Below are 27,167 nucleotides of genomic sequence, written 5' to 3' on the forward strand. Positions count from 1 at the left end.
AGAACATGATTGCTCAAGACTGGTGTGAAGTGTCCACCAAGGTTTTCTTAGATACAAATTCAGCAAACCCGTCTACCAGGAAATGTTTAAACCTTAAAGCTTCCCTCAGCCAAGAGGCCTCATTGAGATGTTTATTTAATAGAAATTAGAGGAGGACTGGACACCGTGCTTTATCAGTAAATTATTCTAAGCCAAACGCCACTGGGAATATATTGAGCATTGTCAAAAAAGATGAGGGGCCCAAGACTGATATATTCTCAAACTTTAGGGTAGGTTATTTTTTCACCATTATTATTTTCTCCATTTATACTTCAATTTTCTGAGAAACTGATGTTTTGGTTTTGTTTTGGTGAGCTGTAAGCCATAATGACATTAGAAACAGAGGAACAAGCACTTGAAATATATCAGGTTGTATTGTGAGGAATCAATGAGTTTTACGTTTTCAATCAAATTACTAAAATCAACGTCCTTTTTGTTGATACTTTAGTACATATAAACCACCGGTATGTAGAGCCATGAGGCCAGCACTAAGCTTGGTAATCAGATGATGTGTTCCAATGCTTTTACGCTCATCCATGTGAAGTGTTTTCAGACAGGAGAGATGGAAAATGTCAACTGTACTGAATTCAATGAATGGGGATCAATTCTTTTCTTTTTTTTTTCCACATAGGTATTGCTTCACTGGCACTCAACGAGTCTTTGAAACAAGAACATGGCTAGAGATTTCTGTTGAAGTTGAGGTATAGCTGAAGTTAAAGAGTCTTATACACAGTAGGTCAAGTTTCAAAGAGCTGTACGCCATCAGACGCCAACAGCATCATCTGTTGCTTTGTCACCATAGTAACCTGCAGATTCCTGTACAGTAAGGTTAATATTTCTTTCTACTTTAAAGGATTTTTTTCTTGTTTTAATCTGCTTTTCTCGCTTTCAGAACAGATTCAACCTCTGCTACATGCTACCAGTCTTATCCCCGCCATCACCTGAAAGATTCACATTAGACCCTGAAGCTGAGCTGTTACTGGGAAACAGTTTTTCAGTGGGAGTCACTGCAGGGCTGCCGACTCCTGAGGAGCTGGAGCTGCTGGAACGATGCTGTGTTGTAGCGGGACGTGCTGGTCTCATGCTCGGGGGGCGCAACTGAGCCCCGGCCAGCCGGGCAGAGAGGGCAGGTTTGAAGGTGGTCATCATCTCAGACGTGGAGCTGCTGCTGCGCCGCATGGCTGCATCAGGGTCACGGATCATGATGGTGTGAAGTGGACTGCCAGGCTCTGAGCTGGTTGGGTTCTTCATTGGCTCTAAGGTGTCCAGGACCACATCGGGGGCCTGCTTCACCGTGTTTTGTCGTTCCAACTCTCGCAGCTCGTGGAGTGCAGTACTCATGGTCTTCTCTATGTCCTGACAACCAGAGAAATAAAACTGGATATTCAAAACTCTTCTGAAGCACTTTAAAATTCAAAGAACAAAGTGTGTATTTTATTTCATCTTCTGCCATTTAAAATGATACACATTAACGATTAAGATTGTACAGTTTCAAGTGTCTCTGTGGATTTTTAAAGACAGAATGAAATGTTGAAGTGCTTTCCTGTCGTGTATCAGAGTCGATACAAGAATATGGAGATGTTCAGATGAGAAGATATTTTAAAATAAGAATTATCTTATGCCAGTTCCATTTCTTTCTTATTAATATACCACAGCCAGAAGTGTGACATCACTGCAGGAGATTGGCTAACCCACATGGCAATATGCCAAAAATCTTATGGATCTTATTATTATAATCTTCATCTAGTGAGCGTATTTCAATGAATCAAGAACTGAATCCAGTTAAAGAGCAGGTCCTGCAACTGCTGTTCCATAAATTTGACCTTGACGACTCGCCAGAGGGGGATCATTTTTAGGCTTTCTTAAGGCCACTCAAAGAGCACTCTATGCTCTTTAGAGCAAAATATTGCTACACATCTCCATGTCATTGCACATAACAGCAAAAATGTGTTGATCAGAACTAAAACACACTCTTTGTAGCTCCTCTCAGACGAGAGCTGAATAACTGGTGTGATGTCACTGGTTTTGTGGCCACAGCCAAAGCATTTGGTTGCTATGGCGCATTCTTGGATTTGACTGAACAACCTGAAAAATTTTGTTCATTTATAACTGTCTAGTCCTTGCTGTGAAAAAAAATTAACTTTTCATCCAATCTTTAATTCATTTGGATCGGGACATTATGTAGACCAGTGTATGACTACGGTTTGATTAAACCATTTCATTGCAGCTCAGGCTTAGGGCCCCTACTGATTAGGTCTCACATCTGTGAGAACTAGTTCACATTATTTTGTTCTTGCAGCTTTGCCTATGGCAATCTCACTGCTTGTTATCAAAACATTGTCTAGGCAAATATTCTTTTCACAGCCTGACAGAGAACGATTTTGCGATTGGTCAGGATTTGGATGGGAGTTGTTAAGTAGAAAAAAATCTGTCAGAAATCTGTAAGTGTATGTATGAGGAATGTCTGGCCGAGTCGGATGGAAAATATGAATATTCATATGACATATCTCCTGAATTATATAAAGCATTGTGCTCTCCTCCTCCTGCTTCATCAATCTGAAAAATGCCTCCTCTGCCGTTATGTTGTTGATCTGTTTTTTTTGTAGGTGAGACCCTAGCAGTTAACGGGAGTTTCTATGACTTTGGTGGCTGATGTTCTTGTTAAGTGTAAACACTCAGAGATAAAACCAGACCTTTTTCCTGTTAGATCACCATGAGAACAGGAACTAATTTCTTAGCTATTGTGGAGTAACAAGCTTCAGGGTCATTGCCCTGCTGGATATCTTCAACAGACATTTTTAAAGCCACATAAAGTCAAGATCTGGGGTGTCTATGACAAAACCTTAGTCAACAGATTCTCCTGTCTTCACCTTTGGATGTCTGCAGCTCCTCCAGAGGGACCATGGGTTGATTCTCTGATTGATGCTCTCCTTGTCAAACCTATTTATATATGTTGTCGCTTTTGTATTGAAAGATTTGCAGTTGGTCTTTCTGATGCTGTGTGTTCACTAATGTGACAGAGGTCTTTACAGAACAACTGGATTTATATCAAGGTTAAAGTACACACAGCTAGAATCTACCAATTATTTGACTTTTGAAGACAGTTTAGTAGATTGGGGCCTATTTTAGGGATATAAGAGTTAGATAACTGAAGACTAGATTCTGATTTATCAAAAAAATGTACAGATACCAATAAAATACTTTAAAGTTCCTGCTTTTTAGTGTAAAACTCACCTCAGCCAGAGCCTCCGTCTCCAGTGTTTTGTGGTCCCCCAGGCTGCTATGCCGAGTGGCTCCTGGCACTGGTCTAAGAGGGTGGCCCTCAGGATATAACTTCCTGTCTGGATAGTTAATACTGCCTGCGCTACCAAAAGTACCAAGCCGCCTTTTTTCTGGACTCTCCATGCGAGCTTTGCTGATTGAGATTTTGTGAGGACTGCTTGGACAGGCTGCAGCCCGTGGTGGAGTGTCAGGCACTCCGGTAGGGCTGTGGGTCTCTGCACCACCGTTTCGACGACGAGGGACTGCCGCTCCGTCGGATCGTAGCCTGACTCTGGAGAGGAGAACCCAAACGAAAAATCAGAAAAACTGTAAATAAACTTAGAACATTAGAAACTTTTTTATATTTTCTCTTTTTTTTCCCACCTCCCCATGACTCCTCCAAAGTTATAATCTGGTGACTGCTCGCACGGTGAGGGCATGTCATTTTTGGAAGAACCCTTTTCTTCCAATAATGGTCCACTGCTGGCTTCACTGTCTGCTTTCTGGCTGAGGTTGTCAGAGAATGCGTCATCCCTGAAACAGCAGAGTAAGCTACATTCAGTGGTTGTATGTTTACAGCTATGCAGAGATAGAATCCATTTTCATGCAACATAACTACTTAAAACTAATGTTACATACAGATCTTGCACAACGATATACTGATGGGGGATGAGGCCATCCACCCCGTTGTGCCGACCCTCCCACCAGTCCTCAGAGGCCCTGTGATACAGAAGCAGAGACGCTCCCTTCTTGAAGGACAGCTCTCTGGGACTGCGTCCTGTGTAGTCGAACTTGGCGATTGCCTCAATTTGCTCGACCTCTGAAAAAAACACACACAGGCAAATTTCATGAAAATATATTTCAGAAACTAAAGCCACACTTTATTAGAGACATAATGATTTTTTTTCTTCTCAACAGGCAAAATCTGAGCAAAGATTACTTTTAAGTATAGACAGGAAGAAACGCAAAAAGAATTAAAAAGTTTAAAACTCTCTTTTGGTTTTACTAATATGCAATAAAAAAAATCGAAGAACAATCTAATCCTGAAACTGATTATGTTTTTATGCAATTGCTGAATTTGAGGATGTTTCATTGCAAGTTAAGACAAGTGCAAAGAAACACTGGAGAGAAAAAGTGATGCCGAAATAATGTTGGTGATAGAATATCTCAATACTTAAGACACTGTGAGGTTAAATAGACTTTAAAGTTTGAAAAATAAAATGCAAGGAAAAGAAAACTAGCAAGGTATATCAAAACTCTGACTTAATTTATAAATACATATATTCAACATAATCATAAAACATATAAAAATTGTTCTGTTATCCACAACTCACTCCATGAAAAGTGAAATATGACAAGTATGAATGTAAATGAGAACCAGTATAAAACTGTTCTGTTATAAACATTTCAAATGCAGTTTGATGAAGGTTCGATAAAATAAAATAAATATATATATATATATATATATATAGAAAATTATTAAAGTTTTGAAAATCTTTCACAGCATCAAAGTTTTAGAGACTTGCATGTTTTTCAACAGGCCAGCAGGGGTCAGTCAGAGCTAACTCTTCTACAGGCGTCATCAGTGAGCAGGAAAAACACAATTTGTGAGGAAAACGCCCTGCATGTTAAAGTCTAGATGTTTGAGCTGCATTTTTAGGCATTATGGAATAAAGCCACAGCTCACATGCAATTTAGATGATAAGAGACTAACCTTAGCACTGCAGGGGATACACTCAATTATCATCTGCCTGTTTTGAATTCATGAAAACTGAGTTACTATCAGAGAGAAAAAAAAACACTTATGAAGTGCAGCCAAAGAGGCTTTTCTTCCTTTTCCAAGTAAGAATAAGACAGAAAAATAGATTAGGTCAGCACTCTAAAACCAACAAAGCTGAAATTTAAAGAGGTCAGCTTTACTGACAGTACAGCTGATATCATTCTGTGTATAACTCTGGCTCCTGTGCATGGCCTGGTTATATATTCAAAGCTCAGAGGACAAACGGGGAAACACTATACAAAGGAGAATGTCCCAGGAGAATTGCTGAATAACACTGAACAAAGAGCAAGTGAGTAGGGGGGGGCGCACGCGCTCACATACACACAGCAAGATGGATCAAAGGGGCTACACTGCATGCCAGCACTGTTTACTCAAGTTGCCTTCAGCTTCAAACATCAAATAAGCCTGTTTGGCTTCAGAAGCTGCTGCAGCCCATATTTCATGTACTCAACAGTGAAAAAAAAACAAAAAGCTTTTAATACAAGAGATCAGTATACTCTAAGACATTCTGCCCTAAAAAGGCTGTAAGGATGCTATCTTGTCTAAAATCCATGCAGCAGAGTGCCCCCCGGACTCAATGGCATTCCTGGTAAAGATGTTTAGAAATAATCTTTTATTACAGTGTTTTTCAGCGCAATGGAAAGAAAACAAAACAAAAACATTTATTCTGTACAGAACAAAATACGTTTTTTTTTTTCTCGTAAGAACAACAACAGCCACACCCTTGGCATCAATCACCAGAACAAACCCTTTTTCAAAAATGATCAGCAGCCAGTCTTCTTAGTATTTAAAAGTTGAAGTGGACAGCTGACTGTTGACCTTTAATGCTTTCTTCTATTCTTATTACTCCACAAGTTTTCTGTAGGATTTAGGGACTGAGACAGGAAGAAGACTGTTTTTTTGCCTCTACTGACTGAGGAGGCTTTATTACTTGTTTCAAACATTATAAGAGCTTATCAAATAAACTGATGATAAAACATATTACAGGTAGACAGAATAGGATCTTAACCGAGTACTTACCTTCATCACTAGTGTGTGGCTCAGTTCCATTATCAGCTTCATCAATGGTTCCGGGTTCACTGTGGGGACTGTCACTACAGAAGGAAATGTTACGGGAAATTTGCTAATTAATAATTAATACATAAAAAAAGGCCCCTAATATGGAACAAAGCAATCAACCTTTATATAAAGCTGAAATTTTCTGCATTTCTCTTCATGATAAAGCCACTACTCACCAGTACTCTTCCCCACCAGTCATACACTTCTCATAGACTGGTCCATCCAGCTCACGTTGATTTGGGAAGATGACTTCGTGATTTACGATGATGGTCTTAATGACCTCGTTGACATGGGCCTGACAAGTCACAGGATCCTGGCCGTCTGGGATGGGCATCAGAGTTGGACCGAAGCAGATGGCTAGATTGTATGGATCCATCATGTTTTCATCGCTGTACTGGGAAAGACTGAGGAGCAGGAAAACAGAGGTTAGTGACTGTTTCTGCCTGCACACATCTAAGCTAGGATATCTGTTGTTGAAGAGAGCAGCAATCTATATGTAAGCTATAGCAAACAGGATTTGAGAGACTATAAAAACTGTAGGAAAATGAACTAAATATGATAAAAAGGTGGCTAAAGTGAGGTTAATGTGGCGAGAAAGGAAAGAGATCAGAAAGAAAAAGAGTTGCAAGTAAAAGAGGAATCTGGACTTTTTTAAAGGTACTGATTTTTACATGCTTCATTTCACAGCTCTTGACGCTTGCTCAAAATGAATTGAAATCATCCAAAATATCAAAATGCACTTATCCAACATACAATACAGAGTAATAACAAAATTTTTCAGTGCTGCAATGGAAAATCATCATCAGTCTTTGGATATCCTTTACAGACTAAGGCTGTGCAGAAACAGCACAGTTGGAATAGCTTTAGCTGACAGAATATAAACTCAGTATTATTTTTTTTTGCATCCAGCAAGTAAAGGCAGCATAAATAATATCCATTATTAGTGGAATATTATACTGCTGCAAAGGGATATGAGTTTCCAAACTCCAATATAAGTTTCTTAGAATAACATAGTATTGCATATATTGTAATTTCAGCCTCATCCGTTAATCTACAATCTACATGGTGTTTACCCAACATGGAAGAAAATACATTTGCATGCAAAGTATGGTGCAAGATTCAGTGTCATATCCTCTGTATGGATTATGCAAAGCATAAACTCCTCTTTGTATCCTGTTTGTTACAAAAAAAGTAGCTTCAGCTTTGAAGGGCTGAAACTTACTGATTGAGAAACGCAAAGAGGTATCTCATGACGATAATGACAGTCCGAGGAAGAGTCACAACGATCTGCTGGATGTGATGCGCTCTCTCTGCTTCGGACTCCAGCTCTGACAAAGCAGAAAGGAAAATATAGTAAACATAATTCAAAACAAACTAAGTTCATTTTGACGTGGCCTAAGAACAAACAAATAAGATTTGATAACTGTTTGAGTTTTTTTTTTTTTTTTAACTCTCAGTTCTTATTTAGGTAAATGGTGAAGGTTTGGACATGAAATATGCATATATTTAAAATATTTATCAGATTCTAAGTGTGGATGGATGGAGATGGACGGATGGAAAAAACTTAAAACTAGGATGGAAAATCTTTATTTTTTTTCCATATTTTATTTTCTCTAAAGCTGGAAAATACCTTAATGTAAATACAAACACTTGTAGACTGTGCTGTAAGCTATTTGTTGATAAACTGTTTCCATCCATCTAGTTCTCTCATATTTATCATCGGTTCCATGTGCTGCATAGAAAGGCTATCTTTCTAAGAAAACTTCAGGACTCTTTTTATGATCTTCTAAAAACAGCTTCTTCTCTACATTTTTCTGTGGACTCACTGATGGTGGAGATGAAATCCAGGAAACGCTCCTTTGGGAAGAGGGGGTTTTCCAGCCCCCTAAAATACAGCTTCAAGACTCCTGCCACTGAGTTTATATCGTGATCATTCTGGTCATCAATCAGGGGATCCTCACCTAAACAAAAACATCTGCTGAGCCAATGTTGTGGCTAAATTGATTTATCCTCTTTAAATGCTCTGGACATAACAATTGAGAACACAGACATGGACTCACCTCTCTCAAATGAGTTTTTGATGTCGTTGACTTCCACCTGTGATCCTGGCACACGGAATATCCCCTGCTGCTGCAACCCTAGGAGAAATCCAAAGCAGATTTGCCTGATTTGGGGCTACTCTAGTTGTTTTTTTATACCGCATCATCAGCTTCATGACAGAGCTTTGAAAACATATAACACAGTGCAGGAAATATAATCTAGTCATTAAGAGGGAGATGCGTATTTTGCCAGACGAGGGCCCCCTCAGAGAGCCAGGAACATGTGGTTTAAGTTAGAGGCTCCTAATCAGTTTTTTGCAGTTTCATTAGATCCAGATTCAGAGCAAAGTCCTGTAAGCCAAAGCAACGAGCCAAAGATAGATTTGAAGGTAGATGGGGGTCGGGGGGCTTCTAAAGATGTTACGGGACAGACTGAACCAAACTGAAACAAGGTCGTTTTTCTATTTACTTTATCAAGTTATAGTCAGGAAACCAAAAGATTTACAGTAGGTGATGTGCAAGTTGAGTTGGTTTTCTTTATAAGCAACTCACTGACATTTTAACGGTTAAAACAGGACAATGAATCTTTGACTTATATTGCTGCCTTTTAAATATAAAGTAACAGTGCGAAAATCTCAAAGTGACACTCACCGTACAGATTGATGTATCTGATACAGCTTTCAACGACAAGGGGAATCGGTTGACCTGAATCCTGAAACATTGTACAAACAGCAATTATATCTTCATAAATAAGCAATGCAAATCCTAATTATAGTTCATGTTGCCTGTACAGTGCCAGATAAAAGGGTTCATACCCCTTGACCAACGCAAGGTAGAGCATAACTGAGAAGCAGATTGAGGCATAATGGGTGCTGTTTAAAGTCCTTCTCCCATGTGATTTTCTGGTTAAAGCTCTCCTTCCTTGGCTTGTCATTTTAGGTGAATGGCAATGTCTTGCAGCTTATGACATTAGGGTATAACCTAACCCTAGCCTACTCTAAACAGCTTTATCCCTAATACATCTACTACTGTAAGTTCCCTGGTTGTCAAGAAGCTGTTTATTCAATACTGTCCTATAAAAAAACCTGAGGCCTTTACTAATTAGGTGACTTCTAAAGATAATTGCTTCCACTGGAATTTATTTAGGGGTGTCAGTGAAAGGAGATATGGGTGCAAATGCAAACCCATGTTTATGTTTTAGTTTGAAAGAAAGAGAAAAAAAAAAACCTTTGACTTGAGTTAGACAACCTGTGAACTTTTAAGGCTAGGCTTAAAACTTTCCTTTTTGATTAAGCCTATAGTTAGAGTGGCACAGGTTATCCAGAGCTATCACTATAGTTATGCTGATATAGGCTTAGACTGCTGGAGGACATGGGATCGCTTTTCATCATTCTATCTCTATTCTCTCATTCTGCAATTTTTGTTAAGTCAATCTCTAATATGATGCTCCCTTTGTTTTTTCTCATAGTAGCTTCATCTGGTCTGTTGCTGTTTGGCTGTGACAACATAATGGAAAGAAATATCAGCTGTGCTGCTGCCATAAATGCCTTTGTTTATAGATGTTGGAGCTTGGCCTGTTTTTCAGTGGTTTTGGCAGATGGCTGCTCACACTGAGCATAGTTCTGCTGGAAGTTTTTTCCTTTTAAAAGGGAGTTTTTCTCTCCACTGCCGCTACAAGCATGCTTGGTGTGAGGGATTGCTATCAAGCCAATACAATCAGCTGGTTTTCCTTGGATAGAAAACTTGTAACCAATCTGACTGTACGATCTTGATTGAATATGCTGATGAAGGTTCTCAGTCATCCAGGTCATAGTCATTCCGTAAAAATTCAAAAAATATCCACTGGACTTGGTTTTCAAGATTTGAAGACGTTTCGCCACCTCTCCAGGAAGCTTTCTCAATTCAAATGATTTGAATTGAGAAAGCTTCCTGGAGAGGTGGCGAAACGTCTTCAAATCTTGAAAACCAAGTCCAGTGGATATTTTTTGAATTTTTACGGAATGATCTTGATTGAATTGTCTCTGTAAATTGCCCTGAGATCAAATGTGCTGTAAATGGGAGCTATATAGACAAACTGTATTGAATTAATATTGAATTGAACCTTTTTTCCTTACTTTTGGACCCCTTGTGTTGTTTAACCACATAAAAACAGAATAAAAACTATAAGGTTTGTATCTGCAGTATAAACATTTAAGAGATCTTTACAGTATCCAGGGGATATGAAGACTTTGTCAAGCACTGTAACATCTATCACATAATAGGCCTACCAATCTTGAACTGTAACATGCTCAGTTAGATAAATGTAGAAAGTGACAGAAATTGAAGTTGCACAACATATTAACACAGTTTCAATTGCAGGGCAGCAGAAGACAATCAGTCTGTCAATTTGTCTGTCAGTCATAACATTCTCCAACAACAGTGCTACCTGAATACGGGTACGGGCGTTCCTTCTTCCTCTGGGACAGAAAGCAGGAAAGCAGAGGGCATCAGAGGAAGAAGGGACAGAGAAAGCAGAGGGTTAGAAAAAGAAGATCACATCATTACTGACCCCTCTGCGGCTTAAGGGCAGTTAAACACAGGGACTCATGATAGGAAGCTACAAGGTGCAGACAGTACTGGGTGCAGACAGAGATAGAGCAGAGAGCATTTTCTCTACTGTATCTTTCATCAAAGAGTCACTGGGTTTAGAAAGGAAACCGGATATGTTCAATTATTTTGCAGGGAAATAAAGGGACAGTTGACAGTTACTCTGTCTACGCCAGCAGGACTATGGAAGGAAGTAGAATTAGAGGTTAAACTAAAGCGTTTTATTAACACCAATATGCGTCTGGAAAAGGGAGGAGCGGAAAAGAACAACAGTGAAGGATGAATCCCTCCATGTCCTCAAGAAATGCCATACACCAGCACCACCAGGGGGTACCTCGATGAAGGTCTCCATATTGCCATTAAACAGCTTATGGTTATACTGGGAGCGTGGCCTAGGTTTCCGGATTTTCTGTGGTTTAGGGGGAAGAGTGGGTGGCCTGGGAATGATTGACAAAGGGGGGAAAAAAATGCCACAATATGAAAATGGTATAGAACACAGAAACAAACATAAAGACCTATTTGCTAATCCAAACCTATACATTTAAAATATGCTGGATGAATAACAATGTAAATCAAAAAAAAAAAAACAGGATTTAAGCTTTAATTAAATAAATAAATAAATGAAGGTAGAATATTGGGATTTTGATAATTGACCATTGTTTCTGCACATTGCTTAATCTTTTTTCTTAAGAATCTAAACTTAAAACCAAAAAAAACCATCAGCTTTTATATGTTTTTTGATGTTTTTATATAACGTCCCTTAGAAGAACAAGCTTCCTATGCATATCCTTATCAAAATTCTTTACATTTTTGTCTAAAATCTGGAATTCTCTGTCCTTTTCAGATCATTTTAAGATACTTCTTCATTAGTCAGGCTTAAAATATAGAATTTAAAATTTGCTGAATCTACATAGAAAAGGAAGAGAGAAGTAGGAAAAATAGGTGAATGGAGGGATGAAGGAGAGAAATACTGTTGGCCTGATAGATGGCTAGTTTATAGGAAAGGAAAGTCTTTTATGAAAGGGCTTAAATCAGAAAAGCAAAATAATACATTTTATAAAAATCTATTAAATAAATTTCTATGCTTTCTAGAGTCGAGTTTCTACAATCTGTATTTGGTTTCTGTCTCACTGTATGATTTTGCGATATCTCAACGGTGAGGCTTCAATATGCAATACAAAATCTACAAATCGTGAAGAAAAATCAGGAAAAGAGCTTGGAAAAATAGATTGATGGATGAGGATGGATTTTAACAGTTTCTATCCAGACAGTACAGCTGGAATCATAAGCAATATCTTACCTTGTTGTTCCACACTCAGCTCTTTCCCCTGAGGAAAAAGAACAGGAAGGACTTGTCATATTCTTATATCTTTATGTTACATTATGCAAGGGTCTGTCAGTATCCTGTCCCACTAAAGAGTTGAATAAGAGACAACATTGCTGCTAAGGACAAGGTAAAAAAAGATGTGGTAACACCATTCAAGGGAAACCAGTAAGTGGTCATCAAAGAGCAGGGGACACAGGAGGCCCCATGAAAGGCCTAAGACCTGCTCTCAGAGCAGAAAAAACAGGGGTGTGCCGTTACTGCAGCGTGAGGTTCATGTGGGGAGGGGCTGCATCTGTGGTGACAGTGAATGATGTCTCTACCGGTTCACTGAACCTTTTGTTGTGGCGTTTCAGCAACACAGACTGCTTTTACACAGCTGTGAAAAACGTGACACTTCACATTTAATATTAAATTCTTCTAACACAGATGTCTTTGTAGCGATGTCTAATAATTTATCTCTATAAAGAAAAGTGATGTCATCACGGTTAAAGGTATAGTGGGGGATTTTCAAAACTTTTTGAAAAGACCAGCCCTTTCCACTTTAAAAAATAATGCACTTGTTCAACCCTGTGTCTGCTCCAAAAAGGGAATGCCTATTAAATGCATGCGAGAGCCCAGTTTTCCTTGTGCATGCTCTTTATAAAGGTTGCTGTTTGCATTGCACATACAAGCTTACTTTGCAAAATAAGATTGAAGAATGATTGACAGTTAGGAAGAACACTTATTTTGATGATGCACCTGGAAAAAGAGTCCACCTGATCCACACAAGGGCAGACCTTGATATTATGTTTTTATTAACACACTCAGTCCAATGAAAATGCCATGTGGCACTAACCAGCTTCATCCCGTTCCCTGTGTCATCCTGACACCACCCACACACAGACACAGTGTTTGGAGTGTGAGGTGGCCAGCTAATGAGCACAACTCTACCGTAATTTATTGACTAAATAATTAAACATGGGTGGTACCTTTTGGGCACCATATGCTCCTGTGTGCCTCAGCTGCTCCGCTGTGACCACAGAATAAAATGTTTGCCTCAGACTATTTTACCAGCTTGATAACAATCAAAAGTGCAATTTTAGGTTGTTAAGAATGTGCCTCTAGTTTGAAATCTTCTAAAACATGTGGAGTTCTTTAAAGCAATTCCAGGTCTCAGCTGGACATTTTTATATTATACAAAGTCCTGATGGAGGAGCAGCTGCAGGAACGGACCCTGGTTTAATCCAGCTGATTGATTGGGAATAATGCTGTTCATCATGATCGAGGTGACAGGAAGGTCCCTTGGGGGAAGAGGTGGAACAAAGGTAATCCCTTTCCCTTACAGGATGTAAATGGAAACCTGCCCGGTCATAAGTAAGCATAGGCACTAAATGGATAACACTCTACCCAGCAGAGATAAGCACCAAGAAAAAACGAGCAGCTCAAGGTACATGTGATCACTTCTCTCTACTCTTTTATGCAGAGTTAAAGAAAAAAATAAATAAATAAATCGTGGAGCTACAGACACAAACGCAGTTTGTACCTCAATTAAACTAAGATCACTAGCATTATCTCACCATAATAATATTTTAACTCAAATACTCGTATTGGCACATCTAAAAATTTAATTAAAACAAATGCAATTGAAGCCTTTAAGCCATTTTATAAAATAATCCGTAAAAAACTAAACTGGTTTTACCTTCTCCCAGCGTCTGCTTCAGTAAGTCATGCTTCGCCTGCAGTTTGATGATAAGGTTACTACCATTCAGGAACTCTTTGAATTTCTAGGAGAAGAAACAGAGGAATGAATCAAAAAGAAGTCAAACAGTCAAATGGTCAGCATCAATAACAGGAAAAAAGTCAATTTAGAGTAAACCTAAAAAAACATCACTTATTAGGAATCTTGGTCTGCAAACAGGTAAACGCAGACTAACCGTAAAGTAGAAGGTTTCAGTCTCTTGCTGGTTTGCCCTCCTCTTGGCTATATTGAGCTTGCTCATGTATGACTCAGAGGCCACGGACTTGACGGACTCAGTGGAGCGGCTGTGTTGAAAGGCATCCGACACATCAAAGTCCTCCACCGTCAGCATGTCCTGCAGGGTTTGCATGGTAGCATCCAAAGTCTTCCTCACCTGGATGCAGGCAGGGTGTGGAAAGGGATGAAGATAAAGAAATTGTGATTTTATCAGTACGGGTTTGAGCTTCTGCTGACTGCATTAAAATAATAGATCATCCCGGAGTTATCTGAATAGACAGATCAGAATATAATCATGGGATAATTTGAGAATTGGCTGCACGTCTAATATAAACCACAATGTTTTTGACATGACTATGAGGCTCTTTGATTAATAAATGTCATTATGTAGGTAATGGCACAGCTGTTCAATCTTCTCTGTTAATACAGCACAGGATGACAGGGCTACAGAGTCATTACCACCACTGCTTACATCTGTCTGCTATTTATGAGAGAAAAGCCTTGGCTTGACGACAAAACAGCCAGTCTTAGGGACATACAGGGTTTGGCTCTTGAAGACCTGTGGGGATTGGGGAGTAATTGCAATGAAAGCAGATGGTAATGCGGATATTTTGCTTGGTGATTTGCCCTTCAGTGGCGTGATAGCTCTAGGGAAAATGAGGACCAGGCAGACAAAGCTAATAAATTCTTACTTCTTCATTTTCGATCTTTAGTGTTGCTAACCGAGATTGCAGTTGGTGGTAACGCATCAGGAGCTCAGTTTGCACCGGCTGCTGGGCGCTGACCTGGCAAACCTGGGAAGAAAAAATGGATTGGGTTATGCAAAACCGCATGAAGTGTTTACAGTTATTTTATGAAAGACCGATCTATCAGTTTAATAAACAGAATAAACCAAAATTTGACCTTTCAGCTATAAGACCTACATTCCCACAGTTCCTTAATGACAGAAATATTAGATCATTGTGCACACGTGCAAACATATTTGTACGTTAGGGCGGATCTTCAAAGTGATTTGTGTTTGCAATTCAGCAGTGTTTGCAAATCTTGCTTTGTATGTGTCATCAATATTCAAATTATCTTCTCATGAACAAACTGCGCATCTTGTGGGTGGAGGATATGCAAAAATAAATATTTACAATGCGTAAAGCAATTTTCCAACTCAGAAACTAAACTGCAGTTTTACGGAAAGACTGATACAAAAGCAAAAATATTTGCTGTCACTGGACTCTGAACATCAGATATAGTAAATGCTTTTTTCTAATTATACCAATGTAGAAATTCAGAAAGGATTTGTAAACTACTCCATCCAAGTCACTAATGATCAGTGAAAATAATGAACATAATATGATAAAACATAAATGCAGACATTCTCACAATTCAGGAGATCACTACGTTTAAGGAACAATTCTAAAACGGTAGATAATCAAACTAGGTTTTATACACATTATGGGGATGTACGGTAAATCAATCAAGAGAATCATATCCAACTGATCAATCATTTATTGCAATTTGTTCCCCCACTGCCCCTTACCTGCAGGAGTGTTGGCCTCTCTAGCTGAAAGAAATTGTTGGTATTTTACAGCAGATATAGGGATTTAATCTGAATAAATAAACAAACAAACAAAAAATAGCTGAAGAAAGCTTGCTGTATGTTGTCAATGGAGAACATGCAATTCAGAAATGCTCTATCCAAAGTATTTTGGGGGTCGCATTCCGGAAATTTTTTTTAATAAAAATGAATGTGTATTTGCACATTTTAAATTAAAAGTATTGGTTAAGTGAATTTCACAAAAATAATAGTATCTAATAATGTCAAACTGAGTAAAAACTGCATTTAATGATTTGAATCTAAACTAATTTACTGTAAACTTTACTGCACTGAAAATCCAGTTTCGTTTGTAGGATCCGATTTCAATTCTAAATTTCAGATTTTTTTGTTCGACACATCGGGGTCCTTGAAAAAGTAACAAGTAATAGAACATTGTTCAAATAATTGAGCACAGCTGTTACAGCTAGCCTATTTATTTACCTGACACTTAAATGCATGTCATAGATTTTGATTCAGTTTCACATCAAATCTTTTTTAAATGTATGAATGAATTTTACTTTCAAACTTGGAATTATACAGATACAGATTCAGTACTGGAGATTCACATTGACTTCTGATAGCAAAAGTTCCTGCCCTAACATAAAGAGATCTTACTCCATGAGAAAACCTTTAACGTTGTCCATTATGAGTTGAGCCTGTGAGCAAAGCAAAAATTCAGATAAAGACGACCAGCTCCGTGACACCTTAGAATAAGAAAGCCAAGCTCTGAGACTCAGAAGAAAAGAGCGACCAAATAAGCAAAATTGGCTAAATTGGAAGCGAAGACTGATGCCTTAAAATTGATCGAAAATAAGAAAAATCCTTTTTGAACAATTCTTTTTCAAAATTAAAAGAAAGAGTATCCAGCTACACTAAAACCTTCAGGCCTGTTTCAGTAGCTGCAGCTGCAAAAGTAGAGATCAACATGGATTTTTGGAGGTAAAGACACTAGACCCAAACCACAGTAAGGTTCTCTAACCATTTGAGAATCCTTCTATAAATATGTCATATGTGAAATAATTCCTCCTTTATTTCTAGATCGAAATGAATTATAATATTCATTAAATGCATACATTAATATAGATTGACATAACCTATACCCCGCTGTAGAGGAGAGAGAAAGAAAACTTTCAGATCCTCTCACCTCATCTCCCATGTGTGGCAGGTATTCAAAGCGCATTGGAGGACAGAACACCTGGTTATGCATATCCATGATCTTGTGTTTGTCACTGCGAGAGTCTAGGTTGTCCACCGCATTCTCAACGATATCCAGTCCCTCGTGTCGCGACGTCTCCAGGTTGTACTCTGCAGACAAGTATGTCCTGAAGGTGCGCGCCAAGCTGGCATGATAGCCCAGATCACAGCACTATGTAAAAAAAAAAGACAAAAAAGGGGACAAATGACAATTAGCTGTCTTCATGAGGGGCCAAAAATAGGCTACTAAAATCTGATGATTGAAATCTTTTTTCATTTCAAGAAAGTTTATAGTTTAACATAAGTGGCTCCAGTTTGTTTAGGGGTTCTGAAACAAGAATGGATTGGCTACCATTAGATTAGTAAAAGGATTTTAAACGATAAAATCAAAGAGTTCATATGTTTTGTTTTAAAAGCACTGAAATTTACAGTTTTACCATGTTTTCACTTTCTAAAGAAAGTGTGGAAGCATCTACATTTGTGTTCATACCTATACAAACAAGCAATTAAAGCTGAAGCCCTGCATACATACGAACAATTAAAGCTCTAAAACATCAGTCGGTTTTCTGATTGTAGCCTTTTTTCTTTAGAATTGTTTTTCCTTTGCATTTGTTTTTTTTGCATTTACATGTTTAATTGATAAAAGTCTTTGCAGTATAATTCTTAGTTGCCGTGTCTTTTGCTGCATGTTTTCACCAGTAAGCTAACAGGAAACAGAGCGCTGTCCATTTTTAAGCTGAAGAAAGCAGCCAATCAGCAATCTTTCACTCCCAAGAATGGGCGAGTGTCCATTAACAATACAAATAAAGGAGTTAAATCTTTATATAAAAAGAAACTAATGATTTGTGTTTAACATTAATTCTTTTTAATGGAATGCAAGAAAAATCGCCTGAGTGACCCAAGAGTTTTACTTAATTGGTTTAACATGTTCCAGTGTTTGGAGATATTTTCTTTTGCAAAAACAAAACGGTGAAGGTGTGGGAGCTAAAGTAGCATAGATTATTACTCCTAATAAAAACATGCCCTTTTAAAAAAGAATTAGCACAATACATTCTGCATGTGTGTTATACAGCTTACCGCAGGCTTGCAGGCGCAGATAGCCTGCTTAAATACAAGGTGATATCGACATGTTGCAGAATAGCAAAGAATTTAATAAATAAAAAATAACTACTAAATTTATTTAAAGTATTTTCTATATTTTATAAAACTTTATAAAACTTTCTACATTTATAAAACAAAAAAAATAAAATAATAATAATTTTACACTTCATTTTTTGCTGATATTACATTACACTAAACATATTAAACTATGTGTTCCCAGCAAGTCCTCATAATATAAAAAACCCTGCTTCTGTACTGTATGTTATTAAGAATGCCTAAGAGTTTAAATTTAAGCCTCTAATTGACTAAATTCCTAATCATGTCCTGTTACATGCTAATGTTCAGAAAATAGAAGTTTCTGTTCATAGAATTACAGAAGCTGGCACAAGGCGACACGAGGGATAATTACAGGGTCTTATCGTACAGAGCTGTATGAAGTAACCTAATTAGGCAGAGGATGCTACTGAGAAGTTTAAAGGGAGCTCGGGGCAGCTGACAGCACTGTAAATCACCAAGTAAACACTCTTTAAAACTCTTTAATGCTGAGGAAGTTGTCTCAACCCCGTCTGCACAGGCATCATTCCCACTCTGTCAAGTCGGCTCAGTAGCCCAAAGTCTGAAGGGAGCAAATTGGCCTTTTTTTTAAAATAAGCAGACAGTGAAAATGTTTGAATAATCCAGAAGCAGGAGTAGAAGATGAGTGAGGAATCTTTAATCCAAGCCAATCTACAACATTTTCTCAGCACAGACGGGCAACCTCCTCCTGAAAAGACTCGGCTGCCCATCTACAGCTTAAGGACAATGGACATTCATTAGAGTAACAGGAAGTTCACATTTTTGACAAGAAGACAGGAGGTTTGAAAGGGACGTGAAGGAAGCCCTTTATGTTAAGACAGAAAAAACAACCTTAAACAGAGGGGGTGGACTCAGGTTCCAACTTTCAATAACCTACAACACAGCAATAGAATTGATTCCTTCCCACTATCATCTCAGTCCCCATCCCTATGCACGGGACCAAAACACCTCGACTGGTCAGCCACGCCAGCAATGACCCTAACGACTGCCTTTTCAGATGTATAGGCCAGTGCAACGACTCCCCGTTACTAAGGGGTGGACCTGTTCTTTCGGTTTAATTTGCATGTTTTCTAAGCTAAAACAAGCCTTTGTTTGGGTTACTCTATAAAGCTTGGAACTCACTGCTAATCCAGACATTTTGAATTAAAAAAAGCTTCCTGGATGGGAAGCCAGAATGTCTTCAAACTTGGTCCAGTGGTTTGTTTTTTTAAACTTTTTTAAAAATTTTCTTTAAAGACATTTTAATATCTAGATTACAGCTTTCTGTTAAGTAAATATCAGCTTGCAAGTAACAATTCATCAGCTTGTTGAAAATGACTCTCAAAATCTTTCAGCATAACAGCAGACGCATCTAAAAGGTTGTTTTTCTGTGTGAAAACCCACAACGTGGGCTCAGAAATGTCATAGCTTGAGTCCTATTGCACAGTTGACACCTTGACAAACCATCTGTTTTGTTCCCATTATTACCTTGGTGCGAAGGAAAGATCAGAGTTACTGTTCAAATAGCTGCAGCTTAGCAGGATGACACAGGCGATAAATTGTCCAGAAACGGAATCCACAAGAGCAATCCAACATTACAGGGAGAGGCAGCTGTTCTCACTACTTTCATCTATCATCTTTATGTTATTAAGTGACTGCAAATAGCTTAGTATGAGCTTGTTAATAAGCTCTGTTCATTGAAATATGACTATATTTCTATAATCACTGAGCTCCAGTCTGACTGGAAACATGAGGACATACAACGTACTTGCCCTGGAGGCATTTAGCTTGTTACTTTTTGTTATATTTCAATGTTTCATATCATCCAACAACTCATAAAACCTGACAAAATAAGGGCTCAAATGATGTGGTCAATCAGAGCTGTTTTATGGTTAAACAAGTGGGGAAGCTCCATTATTTTGCATGGGCCCAGGCTGGTTTAGATGTGTTGTTTTTCTCTACCTTAATAAATGACATCATCAGTTGAAGGCCGATTTCTGTTTGCTTGTGATTATCTCAACTTGATTTAATAGATAAAAAATTGATAAAAAAAGGGTTTGACAATCTTAAAGGTATAGTGGAACATGAAAATAAGTGGTCCTCCTAATTGTCAATCATACTAGTGATATGTTTACATAAGGTCATCCTACATGCTTGTCCCCATTTTCACTAAGCTGTGGTGAGTCTGACATTGGAAAGTAAGCTTGTATAAGCGATGCAAACAGCAACTTTTAAACAGGGCGTGCACGAGGAGAAAAGGGCTTGTGCATGCTCTCGCACACATTTAATGGGCGATCCCTCTCGGGTGCATGTGCATTTTTTTTTTTAAAGTGGAAAGGGCGGGTCTTTTAGAAAATTTGCAAAAAACCTCCACTATACCATAAAATAATTAAATATATGTGTCAAAAAGAACAATATTTTGTATTGAGAGGAAAATATGTTTTCAATTTGGGAGAAAAATCAAATAATAATAGCAAGAATTTACAGGCAAACTGCATAAATTAATCTATAAGAGCATTAGATGTAAAAAAATAAAAAAATAAAAAATAAAATAAAATAGGATTGGTTCCATTATTTAATAACTAACTGCAAACTTTGCTCTCATTTTACATTAGGTTTTGAGCCTCCTTAAAGAGACACTTTGCAAAACAAGCACCACTGAAAAAAGTTCACAGCAGTAATGCTACTTTATTTATAAAATGCCAGTGAATCTTTGATTTTTTTGTATTCCCATGAATTTGCTGAACACCCAAAATAAAGTAACAACAGAAACATACAGAGCAGATTTCATCTTGTCACCACTTATGAAACGTCTTTAAATCATTGTTGACAAACATGATTACATATTACTCTGCTGAATGGGAACAAACATATCGTGTCAATTGTGGACAGTCACAAAATGTCAGCGTCAAGGTTTGTTATACAGCAATTAATAATGAATAAATGACAGCATCTGCGTTTACTGAGTCCAACAGAGCAGCTTGAAAACAAGCAGAGAACAGACCAAGAGGGAATGAGACATGAGAACAGATGGTGAGAAAAGTGACAGAGCTGCAGAGCAAAATCAACACAAGAAGTCCCAGCTGAGAGACACAAACAAACACATGCTCCAAGAGCATACTTACATCAATCATGTCGGAGACATCATGGATATAATATTTTGCCACCACTGCATTGGTGGCTGCCAGGTTCAACAAATAGTCATTCCGAGCTTTGGTGCATTTCAGCTTATTCTCTGAATACTTGGCTTGCCTCTGAGGAGGAAAGAGGAGAACAGGAGAAGTAGGTAAAATGAAGGTGCAGCTTGATTGAGCAACTGCAGTTTTCATGTTCTCTAAAGAAACTGTAGCCTCTGAAGGATGACGGAGACAGCCTAGAAAATCTATAAAGAGACTCTAGAGAACCTGCCACAAAAAAAACAAAAACTAACTTTATTTATCAGTTCATTTTAAAATGACAACAAAATGTGTCCTCTGCATTTAACCCAACTATTAGGGAACAGTGGGCTGCTTGCAGCACCTGGGGACAACTGTGGGGATAAGGGTCTTGCTCAAGGACTCTGATTTATGGTCTGTGGTTTGAAGCTGTGATCTTATGTCGTCTCCTGGACCCAACTGTCCTGCCCTCTTTTTCATGATCTGGCCTGATTCCCCCACCTTAATAGTTTATTTCTTTCACCTGCCATTTTTCCTCCCTGCTGTAATTATTGTTTATTCCTCTCACCAGTTTCCTTTGCTTTATATTCAGTTCAGCCCGAGCATTCAGGGCCAGATCATTATATTTGTTTATGAATTTAACTTTTCTTGCAGCCTGTAATTCTAACAGAAACACATGTTATTGTCTCAGATTATATTTTCCTTTGATTCTGTTCTTCCTCTGTCTTGAAAGTTTGTAGGGCTTAATGGGAAACTCCTGATGATGACATCTATTAAAAATTTTTGAGGAAAAAGTATGGTTTCCTATTAAAAAAAAACAAATATTACCTAATTTGGATTTAAAGAGTGCGTCTAAAATGAGATGCATGTAAGAAGATGATAAAAGGGCTGCCTAAAGAACGACTATGAGGACTGATTCACTCCAAAGTGCTGCAGTTCCACTTTATATAGATAACAACCAAATAACTGAAGCAAGGGGGAAGGTTTTACACTGTGTGTATCCTCTAGTACTGCACTACTTTGTGCTGGTCTTTTACATTAATTTGTAGCAGGGCCGAGCTCAATTTGTGGCAGTGGCATCTGGTAGTGGCTGGATCTAATAGTGGCACTTCCGATGGCGTTTATGGGTAAATGGTTTGTTATAGATGCCCATCACCTGTTGGTCTATAACTAAGTCCTCATAATAAATAATCATATTTTATTTTTATTATTTCAAATAAAAACTTGCAGAACCCTCACCAGCCGCCTGCCACTAGGTGTCACTAAGCTGGTAGGCCACGTGCTGCACTTCTGTTGCCGTTTATGGGTAAATGGTTTGTTAGAGACGCCCATCACCTGTTGGTCTATAACTAATTCCTCATAATAAATAATCATATTTTATTTTTATTATTTCAAAAAAAAACTTGCAGAACTTTCACTAGCCGCCTGCCACTAGGTGTCACTAAGCCGGTAGGCCACCTGCTGCACTTCTGTTGCCCTTTATGGGCTTAATCAGTTTGATTTTGAGGTTATTTAAGCCCATTTCCATATTTATTTTCAATTAATGATGTGTAAATATAGAACAGGCGTTTAATAACCACAAAATCAAAACATTTGCCTATAAACAGCAATAGAAGTGCAGCAGGTGGACACCTTGTGGCAGTCACATGCCAGTGAAAGTGCCACCAGAAGTGCCACTGCTCTCCAAGTGCCATTGGCATCCCCACTATTACGTCCAGCTGCCACCAGAAGTGCCACTACCAGATTCTGCTCGGTCACGGAAATCAGTGGCACCCACTCCGGCGCCACGGCAGGACATGGAAATAAGTGGCAGGTGCCACTAGCTCGCTCCTATGCCACGGCAGGTCTGGCACCTCCTCCGGTAACGTGGCAGGTGCCGTTGCATCGATATGTTCCTGCTGTCTCTCTTAATTTGACAACTCATATGTATTGTAACAACATCCCATGAGGATATTTATCAAATTAACATTCATTTAACATCTATTTACCTTATCAACGGTTAAAGGGACAGTGTGTAACAAATCTGACTATTAGCAAAAATCTAGTATTGATTTAATAAAAATATATTCTGTAAAAGTAATAAGACGATATAAAAAATGAGAGCATTCTCAAAGCTTAGAGCTAGTAGTTTATAATTACATAAGGGATGGTGCACCCCAATGGGGGATGCCATGTTTTGGCGGCATTTTTGATGAGAGAAGCATAAAGAGGACAAACTTGTTGGCCTTGTGTACTTTATGTAAAGTGAGTGGCAAAACAAACAAAGAAAGAAGACATAATAACCAGAAAGAAAACAACATTGCTGCAGAATTCAATATAACAGTGAAGTTTATTTTGTTGTCACGTTAGAAGCAAGACAGAGATGACTAGTTTGTTGGATGAGCTCTGATCCAGTTTTTAGCTGCTGTAAGTAGATGTCACTCTGCGGCTTACTTAAGGCCTCACACGCTTAAAGGGGAGGCAAAAATCTATCATTTGTAATTAATTTAGTGCGCCACTAAATGGTGATAAATATTACACACTGTCCCTTTAATTCCATTGACAGTTTCAAGTACTCCCATGAACAAATCCAATAAAAAGTAAATTTCCATTATTGTTTTTGTACATTCCTCAACACACTAAATTGGTTTTCTATTTCTGGTTTCAAAAAGTTATTGTGCCCATTGAAGAAAGGAAGAGTTGGTTATTCTCTTCCTTCCTTTGCATTCAACCTATTTCCATGCACAGTAATGAGAGAAAAGCTTAGAATTGAGGAACAAAAAAATAAAACGCTAGTCATTGTGACTGTCTTATAAATAGTGTGGAGCTACCAGGGGAGGTAGAGCCACTGAAGTTAGCAGACTCAGAAGAAAGAAAGGACTGTTATTTCTTCCAAGCTTTGATTTCCTGCACTTCACATATAATAGGAGTTTTTATATTTGCTCAAAGAAATTCAGTGTTGAGCTCAGAATGTAAAACGTATGGAAGCATCTGAAGGACAAAGGGCTGCAGAGACTAAGTCTGGCACTGCGGGCAGAGAAAGCAGAAATCTGCATAAGCCTGAGAGGATGTGTCAGGCTGCGGACTTTAGACTACTCTTATGAGGGTCTGATATTATATGGCTCTCTCTCTGCAGGTCTCTTTCTCTCTAGATCTTCCAGCTCAGACCATAAAAATGAAAAACTAACAAGAAGCTCAGGTTTTTCCAGTCTAACTCAAGAGTTGATAGGTAAGAATACATAAGTCTGTGTTAGAAGTAACACATGCTTCTCCTCTAACACGCTCTTACCTTTTCCTTCATCTTCTCAATTTTTCTGACAGAGCTGCGCCTCGGCTGGCGGTCTTCGTGCCGTAGGAGGTTGACGTTAAGATCTCCGGACTTGCTGAACTGCTTTTCCTCCTGTTTCTCGGCATCTTTCAGCTTGCTCTCTGCGCTGATGCTCTCAGTGTGGTACATGTGGTATGTTTTCATCACCTGCAAATAAAAAAAGACACATTAATCATCATTCCATGGTATACAAGCGGATAATATTTTGTATATATATATATATATATATATATATATATATATTTTTTTTTTTTTTTACAGTGTCCTGTCTGGCGATGTGGCAATAAGAATAATTGTCTTGATGCCAAAAAGAGGCCAACAAATTTAGCTTTCACAAGTGGAACAGTACAGCAATCGCCATACTGTTCCGCTTGATTAATGCATATAAATAGCTTTATTATAATTCATGCAGGGAGTACAGATATTACATTACATTTATGGACACTGCAATGTAAGTAGAACAGTAAAGGAGAAACAGAAAAAAAGGACAAAAGATGAAAGAAAGAGATAAAAGGGAGATAACGATAAAACAACCAACAGATATAGTATAAGAGATACAATAAAGTAACACCTAAATACTCTAGCTGAAGTAAAAGTGGTATTTTTTATTCTGACATGTATACTGTGGTAGCTGAAGATAAGAATATGGGCTTTCTGTATGGAAGTGAATCTCTAAGTACCTCGAGCCAAGCACCTGTAGTTGTTTGTGAGAGTTCACTTGTGCATGTAAAGTTTATCTAAAGGAAAAATTCTCAATAGAGGTTGTGAAGAGCCAAAGACGTGCCCTTCCAGAGCGCTGTGGAAAGTGCTGGGGGACCCAAAGCCCCAGATGTCCAAAGGGATCCCAAGAGCAAAGACGCCCAGGAGGGGCCAACCCAGAAAATTCTTATCTGCTGTATATTATTGTTGAAATAACCTCAGTTAATTAAGACCTATTTTACAGCAGCTGTTTTGACTCAGCTCCACTGTATGTTAATTTTTAACCAGGCAGCCCTCATCAAAATGTCTGCCGTGACCTTAATTGAGATCAGTTAGTTGGAGTAACACAAACACAAAGCAGATACTAACATTTCATAATAGTTCTTAAATTTCATAATAGTTCATGTGAAAGACAACTTTAAAAAACATTAAACCACATCGCTTTTAAGGTGGAAAGTTAGTATTAGTATAAAAGATCTGCCATTAACACTGACATGAAACACACTTGTTTTATTTTTACTTTTATTATTTACATTCTTTTTAAACTTTTAGATTCTTTTTACATTTGCTGAAAAAAATCTAAATACATGCAAATAGTTGCAGATATTGAATTATTATAACTTAACTATAATCATTTAAAGGTTATTATTTTCTATTAAATACAGTTGTGCTTCATAATTTCTTGCTTGTTAGTTCATGAGAAAGTCAAACCACTAAATCAATATGACAATGGAAAAAAATAATATAACTTTTCAAATTTCGCAATAGGTTACAGGCATGTTATGCTGTTTGTAGCACAATTATTGATTGTTCAGTTGGAACATGCAAAAACAATAAGGTCTTGAATAAAGGAAGAAAATGCCTCAATGTACACAAATCTACAGCAGAGACAATTGAGCAAAGACAACGATAAAAGATAGTGAGAAATAAGCAAGATTAGATGAAGGAAAAGTTCAAAAAGCAAACTGAAAATTATTTCAGAATCAAAAACGCCTTAGGCCTAAATGTATTTTTCCCTCTTAAACTGACTAAACATGATAGGTCTGGTGCACATAAACAAACACAAGCTTAAAGATTCATAGCTGTCACTAGAGTCCTTCCAAAATGCACTGCAAAGCGCTGTGCTCACTTACACACAAACCACACTTGTAAAATGAATTTCATCAGTGTTATTGTTGGTCTGATGCCTCCTTATCTCTGCCTGCAGCATGAAAAGGAAAAAAAATGTATATATGTAAAAGAAATATAATTTCCCTCTCAGAGTTCATGGTTTTACAAGTCTCCTTTGAATTCTGCCTTTCCGTCGATGCCTGCTGGATCCGTTTGAGATGTCAACACACCAGAACACACAGATGACTCAACCTGAGGATTATTTAATTGGATCCAGGGTTGTTTACAGTTTAGTCTCACTTCGCAAATCTCCAATTTAACGTCTTACCCCCAGCTCTCTTCCCACTTTTCTGTTAGTTCTGATGGTGTTTTTAATGTTTTCTGCAATTATTGTGTTACTTTGATCTCTTCCAACACTATAAAAAGTTGACCTCCTCTTCAAGACATAAAAAAAAAAAAATCACAGTTGGACAGAAAGAGGAACTCTTAATAAGTCTTAACTTGTCCCTGATGCTTGCTAAGAGGCATCCTTTTCAATCTTTTAGCCTTGTAAAGAAAATCCCAGATGTGAGAACTATCTTCAAACATTTAATGCGGACATGATTTTCTATAAACACCATAGGATGTTTGACAGCCTATATAAACAGTCATTGAAATGCAGGGTACCTGTCATCTGGTAGCTGCATCAAATTTTTTAAGTTACGAAACTATAATTTGCTGCTACATTCACACACTATCTAGCTTTCATTTCAATAGCATATCAAATATTAAACTTTAATGTCAATAACTCTCTAGCACTGCCTTTTTTACGCACAAATTTTACAGTCACATATACACTATGTGGTTAAAGTATTCTCTATCATTCCAACTGATTGGAATCAGGGTTTCCAATCGGTCCAATGGCCAAATGTGGA

The 27,167-nt window shown here is 38.0% G+C and overlaps 1 protein-coding gene across 2 annotated transcripts in view; it reads right to left on the reverse strand.

Moving 5' to 3' along the window:
• Window positions 1-652: 652 nt before the first annotated feature.
• The window catches only part of srgap3 (SLIT-ROBO Rho GTPase activating protein 3), an 85,291-nt gene continuing 58,776 nt past the window's right edge, over window positions 653-27,167 (reverse strand). Inside the window, exons 5-22 of one of the 2 annotated variants that reach the window (XM_015388342.1) lie at window positions 24,406-24,591; window positions 21,108-21,236; window positions 16,778-16,999; window positions 14,738-14,839; window positions 14,005-14,202; window positions 13,770-13,854; window positions 12,065-12,092; window positions 11,099-11,201; window positions 8,830-8,890; window positions 8,200-8,277; window positions 7,966-8,100; window positions 7,362-7,467; window positions 6,316-6,543; window positions 6,101-6,174; window positions 3,940-4,120; window positions 3,685-3,834; window positions 3,274-3,592; window positions 653-1,395 (exon numbers count right to left, since the gene is read on the reverse strand). In XM_015388342.1, coding sequence (XP_015243828.1) covers window positions 949-1,395; window positions 3,274-3,592; window positions 3,685-3,834; window positions 3,940-4,120; window positions 6,101-6,174; window positions 6,316-6,543; window positions 7,362-7,467; window positions 7,966-8,100; window positions 8,200-8,277; window positions 8,830-8,890; window positions 11,099-11,201; window positions 12,065-12,092; window positions 13,770-13,854; window positions 14,005-14,202; window positions 14,738-14,839; window positions 16,778-16,999; window positions 21,108-21,236; window positions 24,406-24,591 — 2,832 coding nt within the window. In that variant the 3' untranslated portion in view covers window positions 653-948. Of the gene's footprint in view, window positions 1,396-3,273; window positions 3,593-3,684; window positions 3,835-3,939; window positions 4,121-6,100; window positions 6,175-6,315; window positions 6,544-7,361; window positions 7,468-7,965; window positions 8,101-8,199; window positions 8,278-8,829; window positions 8,891-10,603; window positions 10,635-11,098; window positions 11,202-12,064; window positions 12,093-13,769; window positions 13,855-14,004; window positions 14,203-14,737; window positions 14,840-16,777; window positions 17,000-21,107; window positions 21,237-24,405; window positions 24,592-27,167 lie in introns of both variants that reach the window. The other variant, XM_015388343.1, reaches the window with a different exon arrangement.

This window comes from Cyprinodon variegatus, unplaced genomic scaffold (genome assembly GCF_000732505.1).
Source record: "Cyprinodon variegatus isolate N-32 unplaced genomic scaffold, C_variegatus-1.0 Scaffold420, whole genome shotgun sequence".
Classification (NCBI taxonomy): Eukaryota; Metazoa; Chordata; class Actinopteri; order Cyprinodontiformes; family Cyprinodontidae; genus Cyprinodon; species Cyprinodon variegatus.